The sequence below is a fragment of the Rattus norvegicus genome, chromosome 15, assembly GCF_036323735.1.
Source record: "Rattus norvegicus strain BN/NHsdMcwi chromosome 15, GRCr8, whole genome shotgun sequence".
In the NCBI taxonomy this organism is placed as follows: Eukaryota; Metazoa; Chordata; class Mammalia; order Rodentia; family Muridae; genus Rattus; species Rattus norvegicus.
The window spans coordinates 20,341,084-20,352,722 of NC_086033.1; the positions used below are offsets into that span (position 1 = coordinate 20,341,084).

Below are 11,639 nucleotides of genomic sequence, written 5' to 3' on the forward strand. Positions count from 1 at the left end.
ATTGGCAATGGCAACTCGGAGCCCTCAGGGACCCTCAGGTCTGGAAGTACAGCTTTTTGGGAGCCAAAATAAGACAATTATGAACACCAGATATTGATACTTTATACATACATTCTTGATATAGAATAAATCAACTATCTTTAAGAATATGGGAATTTGATCCTCAGTACTACGGAGGGTAAACATCATGAAGAAAATGGCAGACATTTTGCCTATGGACTCTGTTCATATGTTTCTGGACAAAACTTAGTCACATGCAAACTCTTGGTTGGAGAGGCACCTAGGAAATATAATTCATGGTTGTCAACTCTGTGCTCTATTGAAGATGTAGGAAATGGGAAGGGAAGCTAGAAAATAACAGTACAGACTCTCTCAAAATTCTCTGAGGCCTGTGGGTTTGTACTCCAGGGACCCTGGAGGCCTGCTCTAACCAGAGACCCAGGAGGCCCACCCTAAACAGAGACAGTACTACCTGACTCCCAGGAGACCAGCTGTCACCCAGCTCACAGAGCTCTACATTCCTCCAATGAGGCTGGATCCAGTCAGAGACACTCACGACAGTTAACACCAGAGATAACCAGTTGGGGAGAGGCAAACTCAGGACCATAAACAACAGAATCCAATGCAAAATCTGCTGCTCACTCAGAGGACCTATAGGGCGCTTAACAATCATATATAACAGGATATCTCCTGCCCTCTTCTGGCCACTGAGAGAACTGCATGCAGAGGGACCACAGACAAAAGTCAGCCAAAGAACAATTCAACAAAATAAATAAAAATGAATACATTTCTCTTTCAGAAAGGCATACAAATGTATGATCAAGGCAAACAACACCCAAAATGGGGACACTGTGGCCCATGTCCCTTGACCCTTACACTAAACTGATCATACAGTTACCCTTGTGGAACAATTAACATTCAGTTTAAACTGAATATATATCCCATTTGTCCTCATTGATCTGGATCACCTCATCCAGGATGATTTTACAAGATCCATTCATTGTCCTGAAAATTACATGCTTTCCTTTTTCCTTTTGTAGTTATTGATCAGCAATCCTGTCTGGAAATGCACCATGCTTTCTTTATGCACTCATCTCGTAAGGGACCACTTGAATATTTCCAAATTCTGAATATTATAAGAGAGCGTCACTGAACATGGTGGAGAAAGGGTGTCTATACTAGGATGAGTCAACATTAGGATATATGCCTTGGTGTTGTATCTTGAGGTTTACCCATTACCACCTTCCTGAAGAAACAGCATTCTGATCTCCAAAGTTGCTACAGAAATTTGCATTGCAAATCTACAGGAGAATCTCAATGTTCCCCTTGCTCCATAACCCAGTAGGAGTGAATTCTCTTATGTGTTACTGAACTAAGTTATGAAAGGTATGAAAAAATATCTCAGAATAATTTTGATTGGCATTTCTGTCGTGTCCAAGGATAATAAATATTTAATATGAGTTTCTAAGTCATTTAAGTTTCTTCAACTGTATTATGCTTATGTATATAGCCCATTTGAATTACGTTTTTTTAAATATAGTGTTTTAGTTTTTCAAATCTGTTTCAAATATAAGCCCATTAGTGAATGTGCACAGGGAAATAATGTTTAACAATTTCTGTAAATGGTCATTTAAAAAAATCATTAATGACAAATTAGAAAATGCTCTCTCAATGAACTCACAGAATTGGCAGACAAGTTGTAAATAATGGAATTCATTGCAAAAGTCCAGGACAGGGACTGGAGACATGGCTCATCTGTTTGAGAATTTGAATCCCAGAGGACCTAAGGGGCAATTAACAATTCTCTGTCACATCACATCCCAGTGAAATCCACTGCACTCTGCTGGCCGCTGGCAGAATTGCATGAAAACGAATATGGGGAGGTGGGAGGGAGACAACAGGCATGTGGGGTATCACCCACATAGAGGTAGGCATTCTGGGGAGAGAATAGGGATTTTATGGGATGAAACTGGAAAGGGACAGAATATTTGAAATATAGATAAAAATATCCACTACAAATTGCAAAAAAAGAAATAATTCAAAACTGTAAGACCTCCGCCCAAAAGAAGCTATGATATATATCAAAATGAACTCAGCAAAACATCATTATCAATAACAACAAACAAACCAACAACAAAAATAGTAAAAATGTTCATTCCTCTACAATTGGTGGAATTCATTAAATGTGCAGTCATAGTTGATGCTATATTTCAAGGAATCCACAGGCATCAAAGTCTGTGTGTCCTGAACATTTTACATTCCCATACTGAATTGTTTTATTTCCAATTAGATGTATTAGAGAAATACTTCTGTGTTTCTCCTTTGTTTGTCATTATAAAGGAAGCTATATTTGTGAGCACAGGGATAAAGCAAGGATATATTTCATCATGAAGGGGGGTTCCACAGAGCATGACACACTGTCTACATCAAGAGCACAGTTTCCTGCATAGCTCTGGCTGGCTGTGAACTGATGATGAAGCCTACGCTGCATGAGACTTGCAGAAAACCACTGTTGCCTTACACTTGTGCTGTTACAGGAGGAAGAACCACACACGACTCAGGACGGCCTTGTGAGTGAAGGGTTAAAGGTCACATTTTTATTTATAGACAAACATTAATTTATTCAAGAACATTTTAAATTGGGGAGTCAATGAGTTCAATGTATATAGCCTTAGGAATATTAATTAATTAATATTAATTACATACACTAAAGTTAACAAATGAATAAAAAACTTCAAACTTAAACAAATAAAACCAAATGCATAAAACAACCAAACTTCAAACTAAAAACCAAATATAACAAGTAAATTAGTCAGCATTCAATTCATGCTGATTTTTCAACATGTAACTCCAGCCTGTTGCTGGCCTTGCAAACACAGCAGAACGGCAGGTAAGATGGTAAAATCTCTTCAAGAGGAATGTAGACCTGCCTCATACAGGGTGGTTGGTTGTTGATGGACAAGTCGTCAAAGGGTTAAACGTGAGGCGTGTTCCATGCCACATCTCAAGGTCTTTCAAATTCAGCCCAAGATTGGAAAGGTTACAAGGACTGAGATGCGGGAGGTGTTGTCAATCTTTGCACCCTCAGTGCTCCTGGTGGACAGGTCTGTCTCTGAGAGCTGTAGTCCTGGTCTGGGCCATGGGCAAGCGTCTGCTGGAGTGTTCAGACCTAGGGGTGGAAAAGGCCTGGTGAGGACCTGCCATGTCACTTCTCCCATACACAGCGCACAATTCAGCAGGATAATCCAGGATGATCTTTCATCTGAGGTCATTTTCTCATGGCCAGGACAGAAGGGTAAGAGATCCCACAGGCCTGCATATTTTCCCAGCTTTTAAAACTGCTAAAAATTGAACAGTGAACAGCAGATAATTCCAATCGTCCATATATATTATATTTTAAAATCATGTAGCAATGTCTCAACGTCAGTTGAGGAGAGATGTGAACAACCTAGAAAACAATAGGAAGGCCTTGGAGGCCTGTCCATCACTGAAATGAAGACTATCATTATTCCTCCACTGCAGGAATATGCCTGGGGTCCAAATACAACCTCGATATCTGCAAAGACCCAGAGAAACAATATCTAAAGAAGTACATGCACACTGAAGTGATATTATATTTGGCAAGAATATACTGCATGGAAATCTTGCCAAGGGTAGGCATTGAACTCTAAAGGAGATACACATGCAGAAAATAATCTATACCACTCCTTTGTTTATGGTTATCATAAAACTATTTGTGGGGAGGCTTAAAGGCACTGGGCTCAGATAATACAAGAGAGCTCAGACTGGAGGGATCAGTACACAATAGCCAGAATCTCTATGGATCACATACACTTCATGGATGGAATTTCTTTTAAAATGGACAGGAATAATATTCTGAGCTGCTCCTAGCTGACAGATGCTGATAACTATGATGAAAGTCACACACCCAATAAGACAGTTTATAAGTACAGGTAATCTACTTGGGTCCTCTCATCCTGTGCTTTCAAATCATCTCAGTGACACCGAAATGATGCCGCATCTTCTCAGACAAGGCCTTTTGCTCAGTGAAGAGTTTGTTCTGATTCAGGGCGTCCTACAGACTTTCCTACATTCTCTCCTCATCCTGGTCATTAGAAGATTATATTGTCCATGGAGACAGGCATGTATACAGAGACAGACAGACAGACAGACAGACAGACAGACAGACACACCTTTGAACTCACCCAAATATATTTGTTCACACATACAAGCAGAGTATTTTGCAGAATGTGCTTAGTTTCCCAGTTAATGGTAATAGAAGAGATCACCCAGTCTACTATTGTGGCATAAGAAAAAAAAAAACCTGGAATGGGGTAAGTACACAGTGAGCATAGGCTAAAGACAGCTCAGCCAATAAAGTATATTCCCATGAAAATCAGAAATTAGAAATGTGACATCTAGGCCTGTTAGCCAAGCCTGCTTAGCAAGGTCACAAGGCTGTGCACAGGAGGCTGATTTCAGGCAAGAGAGCACTGGGTGGGGGCAGGTGAGCCTCTTCTGTCCTCTGCTCACTGTTTCCCAGTGCATGCAAAGTGAGCTGCATTTTTCAATATGAGGACCCTTTAGGATACAGTACCTGACCGGGGAGCCAAACTACCAGCACAAACAGCTAGGAAATCTCCATAACCACAATCCAAGGTAAAACTTGGACTGGGATGCTATCAGATATAATTCGAGTGAGATAAGGCTGACTGATTCAAAGTCAAATGCTGGCAGGTATAATCAAACTCAGCCACAGTCCATGGAAGGGCTGGACAACATTGTACCTTTTCACTTTCTGACTGGTGGACTTCTGGATAATTTTGCTTCATGGCTGCTCTGAGGTGAACCACTACAACACTAATGTGCCACAGTTTCTCTGCTGACACCTACTTCTCGTTCTGGAATCGCTGTGTCAAAGGTTGAACTTTCACAAGAGTTGTACATGGCTTCTCACAGGGCTACCCATTTGACACCTCCAGCAATGTCTGAGGGTCATCACTTTTCTAAACCCTCCTTACAGATGATTTTCACTCAGAACAAATGATTTTGAATAACAATAGTTAAGAGTGCCACAGACCCAACACAGGGTGAGTGCTGTGGACTATTTTGAGCCTAAGGTTCTGTCTGAGGCAAAGATGTGATTCCACCTCAGCATAAGTCCTGGACATCTTCTGCCTGCAGATTCAACTCTAAGCAAATTAATCTTTCAATTAACAAATTCCAGAGCAAACTCCAAAGCCAATGTATATTCAACCAAGTTTAGGCCAATCTGGAAAGAAAGTGGTGGCAGGTAATGATTAACATAACCAGGATGTTGAGAAGAGACAACAAGCACGTGACCTTCCAGTGTTACTTTACACCGAGAGCAAAGAAGGCAGAAGAGCCCTGAGTCAGCAGTTTCCACACTCAGGTACATGGATTTCACACAGCAGACTCTCCTCAAATCCCTGTACCCTATTCCTGAGTTTTTCTCCAAGTAATGTCAATGTTGATGAATAGTTTTCCCACTGTAATAATTTCAATAGTAATCAAAACCCCATTAAGAACAGTTTAAAACTAATTGGAAACATTGTGTTTCCTCTTCTTCTCTCTTTTACATTTCTATATGTGTACATATAGACTAATACAATATATATATAAATATGTGTCTGTGTTCAGAAACTTGTGTTCACACACACACACACATATGCACAAACACACATATACACACACTTCTATATGTAAGCACCCATACCGCAAACACTTAAAACAAGCAACTCCCAATGTAACATATGTACCATAGCCATAACCATGTTCACACATCTGTGCCCAACGACACAAACACACACACACACACATACACACACACACACAGAGTCAGAGAGAAATGGAGAGAGGGAGGGAGGGAAGGAGGGAGGGGTGCGGAGAGAGAGAGAGAGAGAGAGAGAGAGAGAGAGAGAGAGAGAGAGAGAAATCATAAGTGAGAAGCAGAAAAGAATGAGGAGGCCATCCTTCTGGAAGCACAGTTGTTGAATACAGATTAGGCAAAGGAAATGTGTCAAGTGAGAGCGTAGACACTGCTATCCATCCCTTATAGAGTAAACCTGTGTGGGGAATGCACTTCTTGGGCACACGAGGTTGAGAGAGTTGGAGAAAAATTTCCTTCTAACCCTCACATATCTCACACAAACCCTCACCCTGAGAGAAGCCTTTCTTACATCCCTGTTCATCCAGTCAGCTCCAGGACAGAAGCCCCAGGAAAGAACACCAAAACACTGACATAGAACAGGACTGACACACTGCTTCTCAAGCTCTGTCACTATGAACCACGATTTGGACAGGCAGAAGGGACCATTTTCAATGTACGGGGGAAAGGAGAGAATGTCCACAAGCCCCATCATGATTGACAATGAGAGCCATTCTTTTAGCAATTGAACTGAACTCTAATCAGTTCTGTGCACTACAAAGACGGCTACCACATGGCATCCCTCTAGCATAATGGCATGTAAGTGTGCAATGTGTGATCAACAGATCCCCCTTAAGGAAATGCATTTTCTAGTTGAGCAGGAGGATTTGGTTGTCAATCCTCCAGTTTCTTGCATGAAGCTAGAATCACAGAAAGTTTTGTAAATGGGCAAAGAAATGAACAACTGGATGAGACCTAGGAGAGTTTCTGGATAATTTGGAGAAAGGTTAAATTGGTTTGACTTGGTTTCTGCTTAGATATCAGGAAAACCTGTCCTTGATGCTTCATTCATCCTACCTGAGGCTGCTTGTTACTCGGATTTTCATACTGGCTTCCCCACAGAACCTTGTTGTTTCCTTAATGGATTCTTCCAGTGCAATCTGATCCCTTAGAAGCCTCTTGTACTCATTCCATGCTCTCTGGGCATTGTTCTTCAGCTCAAAACACTCAGTTAGGAGGGGGCAGAAGCTGCGGCTGAGACACAAAGAAAAAATGGTGAATCCCAGCCAGTCTCCAACTTCCTCCCACTTCTCCAAGTCCATTACTCCTTCTAGGGTCCTGATCAGAAGAGAGCCCCAGATTATAGTCCAAGTCCACAGTAGCCATGGAGCATAACCTAGAGACAGGTCAAATAGAGAAAAGAGCAACATTCTAGAAGACTCAGGGCACTTCTCAAAAACCTGACACCATTGATTCAAGTTTTTCCTAGAAGAGGACTTAATCCCTGTGTGTACTTATATGTCCTTTTTATTAGAATGTCCCTTGGAGGCCAATCTTTCTATGTGTCCTGTGTGTGTGTGTGTGTGTGTGTGTGTGTGTGTGTGTGTGTGTGTGTGTGCTGTGTGTGTCCTGTCAGAGCCCCAGAGCATCAGGATTGATTGATGACTCCATCATTGTTCACACATTTTCTATGTACAGGATCCCTATTTGGGAAGGACAATGACTGATGAATCTCACAGTCTCTTTCCATTTGTTCAAACTATCTACAAGAGGTAAAAATCCTAGAGCCTTCCTTAGAGACAGGCTTCCTGGTATGCTTCAAACACTATAAAGCCTGATCCTCACTTTATTTCAAAGATAAGAATGGGCTGACATATGCTTGCCTAGTGCTGGGGTCACAACCTTGTAAGTTACTCACCAGTACCAGTCATTTTCCAGTGTAAGGTTTTTACATTTGACCAAAGCGGTATTGATCTGCTCGCTCATTTTCTTCATGTCGGTCATCACTTCCTCGTGCTGCATCATGAGCATCTCGGACTCAAACTTGTTCCTGTGGCAGGGCATGGTCCAAGGATCAAATAACATTATGAATGAAGGATACAAGAATTATATGAATTTAGACTGAATCCTGAACTACCCCAGCCTAGGACATGCCACACCCTTGCTCCTTGGTTTTGGGTCCATTTGGTATTTATTAAGTTTATTATTATGGCCACGGGGACAGCAGTGCCAGGAAACAAAAGCAGGGAGCTGATTTGATTGAGCTCCCTGACAGGGTTTGAAGGAATAGACTAGCTTGCCAGGAACATTCGAGGGTCCTGTGCCACCATCCAGGCTCCAACTTAAACCCATGAAGCCTATTCTCCTGTTCTTAGATAACAATTCTCAATCATAGAATCTATTGCTACATGAAAACCCAAAGGAACATGGACAGTATTTACAGGGAAAAGAAATTATAACACACACCAGGAGATTGCCATGTGTGTCCACCTGAGCAGATGTGAAATGTTGTACTGTTCAAAGTGAGGCTCTCAGCCACATCATTATCATGCCATGGAAATTGACATAGGATAATTCTCAGGCCAAATCAGAACACAGAATACCCAGATCTTAAGTTATACACACAAACGCACTCACACATGCATACACACACACAAACTCACACAAAACACTCTCTCTCTCTCTCTCTCCCTCTCTCTCTCTCTCTCTCTCTCTCATACAATTAGAATGCCAAATAAATACAAGAATGTGGCATTATCTCAAAATACAATCAATAAAATCAGAGAAAAGCAATGATACCCTGTTGACAGTGCAGTCACACACTGTGAGGCAGCAAGAGGGATTAGGCCCCTCCAGCTCTTCACAGGACCTATTGAACCCAAAGCACCTCCACGTCAATTACAACAATGATTGGTCATAATCAGAGCACCTAGAAATTCCCACAACCCAACAACTGTCCAGGCTACTTAAACAACACAATGAGAGCACACACTCTACTACCCTTATTCCCAGACTGTAATTCAGGCCATAGGCTATGATTTACGTTTGTAGGAATCAAAATAGCCTGTGCCACCCTCTCATTCCCATCTGATCTTCACATTCTGATGCAATCAGGAAAGTGATTTTGACCATGAGCCCATCCTGGAGTTGTAGCCTACTGTGATGTGAGGAAATGTGGATTTAACAGAACTTGCACTGTGACTACCTGTCATTTAAATTCTTTCCAGGGTAATCCGCCAGGATTCTCCTGAGTTCATCTCTCTCCTTTTGCATCTTGTGGAGGGCAATTTTGAGGTTCTCCAAACGCTTCATTCTCTCCTCCTCAACAGGTGTCGTGGAGGGTTGGGATGATGCCTTCTGATCAGACTCTGTAGGTAGATAAACACCAGTAAACAGGCATATATGGGGACATAATGTCAAGAAAAACTATGCTTACTCTAAAACAGAAGTCTGAGGATGAACAGTTCTACAGATACAGTGACTCCCTGACAGAACAAGAAAGCTATCTTTAAGCTGAACTCAGCTCAGTCCCTGTTCCCCACCATCATAGACATATGGTGACATATGCCATCATAGATATAGACCACACCTCCTATAGCCACCCTTCTGCACTGAAATTCTAAAGCTGGCCTAAAAAAGAAGAATTGGAGGACCTTCTAAGCTAATGTCTGATGTGAGGCAGGTAAGTCCTTGAGTCCAAACTGTTTAACATCTTGAATCCCTAGTCACGTGTGTTCAAGTACAAAGTAACTGTGACCATGATATATGACCAGGAGAGTATCCCTCGTGACATCAATTACCCACGTAGTCTACAGGACACAGCTGAGAATGAAGTGCTTCAACAGCCTATCCTGAGAGAGATACTTTGTTATTCTTACACAGGCACATCCTGGTATTCTTTGACACTGCCCATGACACTAAAGAGATCCAAGGAAAGCCCCTTGACATATAACAGTTCTTGGTTCTCTGTCAAACTAATGATCAGAAATTGATGAGTCTGGGTCAGACATTTAGGAAGACTGAGGCTCTAAATCATACGTCCGACTCCTGGAAGGACCAGCTCAAGCCAACCTCCTCCAGGAAGCTCCCCTTTCACTGCCCAGTACTCACTTGACCTCCTCAAGGACCTTTCCATTCGTCTTGTTCTCCAACGTGATAGAAGGCTGGCCTCCCTCTGCCTTGGTCTGGTCTCTACATGGATATGATTGTCCCTCCGAAAGAGACTGAGGATCCTGGAGAACATGCTTCCTCGGGAACCCATTAGGAAATGAAGGGAAATCGCTCAGGCAGTTGGTGTCACCACAACACTGCTGACATCACAGAAGATTCTAGTGTCTCCTGGATACAAGAGAATTTCCAGGGAAGACACTACCGGTGATGTTACTGGGAAATGCCATAGCTTACTTGCTAACGACATCCACCCAGACTGACCAGGTTCTGCAGTGGCTTTTCCAGAGACTCACTTTTGAGCGAGGGAACACCCATTCGCACACTCTCCTTCCAGAGCTTCAGAGTTCTCACTGCTTCATTACAGCTCAGTTGCTGAGGAGAGGGAGAGTTGTATCAGGCCTTGAAATGGATAGAACATATTTGTTAACAGCCAAAGATCTAAAGACCTTGGATGATGAATATTCTTCTTCCTGAAATGTATAAACCCAGGATCCAGGGTCCATGCATGTGACATATAATCCAATTCCCACAATTTTTTCTGTTCCCTAGAGGCCAATATTTCTTTTCCTACACCTTTAAATGTATGCAAGTTGGAGAATGTTGTTTCATGGAGTGTGCCTTGGAGGAGGAATGGTTTCAATATATTCACCCATGTTTTTTCCTGAAATCTCTGTCTTACAACCCCATTTTGTGCAATGGAACCTCACTTTTCTTGGCAACATAGGTGCTCACATCTAGGGCAAACATCAAATTGTAAACTTTCTGTCCATTTTTAAAAGTTAAAATCCCCAAAAGTGAGGGACCTGAGACCCAAGCGAGAGCCATGGAGGGGCAGAATGCAGAGGTGCTGCTGGCCAAGGAAGAGCAGGAGGAAGCAGAGAAGCTGTACCACATCATGGTGCACAAGGAGCTAGAACTGGAGTTCGACCTGGGCAACCTGCTGACTTCTGACAGCAACCCCCGATGGTGCTGTGCCAGACCACGGCCTTGCTGGAGGCCGAGCTGCGTGCCCTGGAGTGGGAAAACCCAGAGCATCTCATCAACCAGCTGTGGAAGCTGCTGACCAAGGCATGGAGGAGGCGGTGGTAGTGTGCTTGCAGGAGCCTGACACAGGCCTTCCCCGCAGGAAGCCACTGCCTGGCCAACGGCTCTCACTTGCTGGTAGCAGTTGTTGAGCTTTAAGGGCATCCATCCCAAGAAGAGGACCAACCTCATGTAGGACGAGGTGAATGGCCAGTAGTGATGCCCTTGTGGCTACAAGCCCTCCCTGGATGACACTGAGGAGTGGCTGATGGAGGTCCCTGGGAGCACTAACTCCATGGAAGACCAGTTTTCCAAAAAGGATTCAGGCCAAGAAGAATGCATGGCCAAGAACTAGCTGAACCATCTTTGGAACTGGCCTGCATGCACAAGATGCAGATGCCCAGCTTGGCTGGCCTGCACCTTCCTGACACCAGAGTAAGCGGGAGCTGGGCTGCACCATGCAAGTGTCCAAGGTCTCCAAAGCTTCCTTGGGACACTTCCAGGAGGGTTCTGTTCTACCAGGTCTCCTGGGTATGCACATATTCCACATTCTGGGGAAAAATAAAAGGTTTTCTAGTTCCAAACAATTTGGAGTAAATATGTATTTGTTCACCTATGAGCGTGTGAGTGTATGTGCATGCCTGTGTGCTTGTGTATATGTACACCACAGAACACAGTGCTTGGCCTCACTAATTAATATCAGCATGGTTACTAACAGTGGCTCTCGTTTATTATTAGTACCTCGTGACTATAGCAAATTATCAGGAGTCTGACCTCC

At 42.9% G+C, this 11,639-nt stretch overlaps 1 protein-coding gene across 1 annotated transcript; it reads right to left on the minus strand.

Moving 5' to 3' along the window:
* Positions 1-2,567: 2,567 nt before the first annotated feature.
* LOC108349347 (disks large homolog 5-like) lies at positions 2,568-9,980 on the minus strand. Its single transcript, XM_063274779.1, has 5 exons — positions 9,779-9,980; positions 8,874-9,036; positions 7,587-7,718; positions 6,746-6,922; positions 2,568-3,169 (listed from the first exon to the last, which is right to left on the minus strand). Exons 1-5 carry the CDS (start codon positions 9,927-9,929, stop codon positions 3,085-3,087), a joined length of 708 nt encoding a protein of 235 aa, XP_063130849.1. The 5' UTR covers positions 9,930-9,980; the 3' UTR covers positions 2,568-3,084.
* Positions 9,981-11,639: the final 1,659 nt, after the last annotated feature.

What these genes read in the sequence shown, in the direction of transcription:
- LOC108349347 (XM_063274779.1), bottom strand. Translation starts at nt 9,929, where the DNA reads ATGGGTTCCCGAGGAAGCATGTTCTCCAGGATCCTCAGTCTCTTTCGG. An exon ending in AAGGTCCTTGAGGAGGTCAA is followed by an intron (nt 9,037 to 9,778) that starts GTGAGTACTGGG and finishes ATCTACCTACAG; the next exon opens with AGTCTGATCAGAAGGCATCA. An exon ending in GGAAAGAATTTAAATGACAG is followed by an intron (nt 7,719 to 8,873) that starts GTAGTCACAGTG and finishes GCCCTGCCACAG; the next exon opens with GAACAAGTTTGAGTCCGAGA.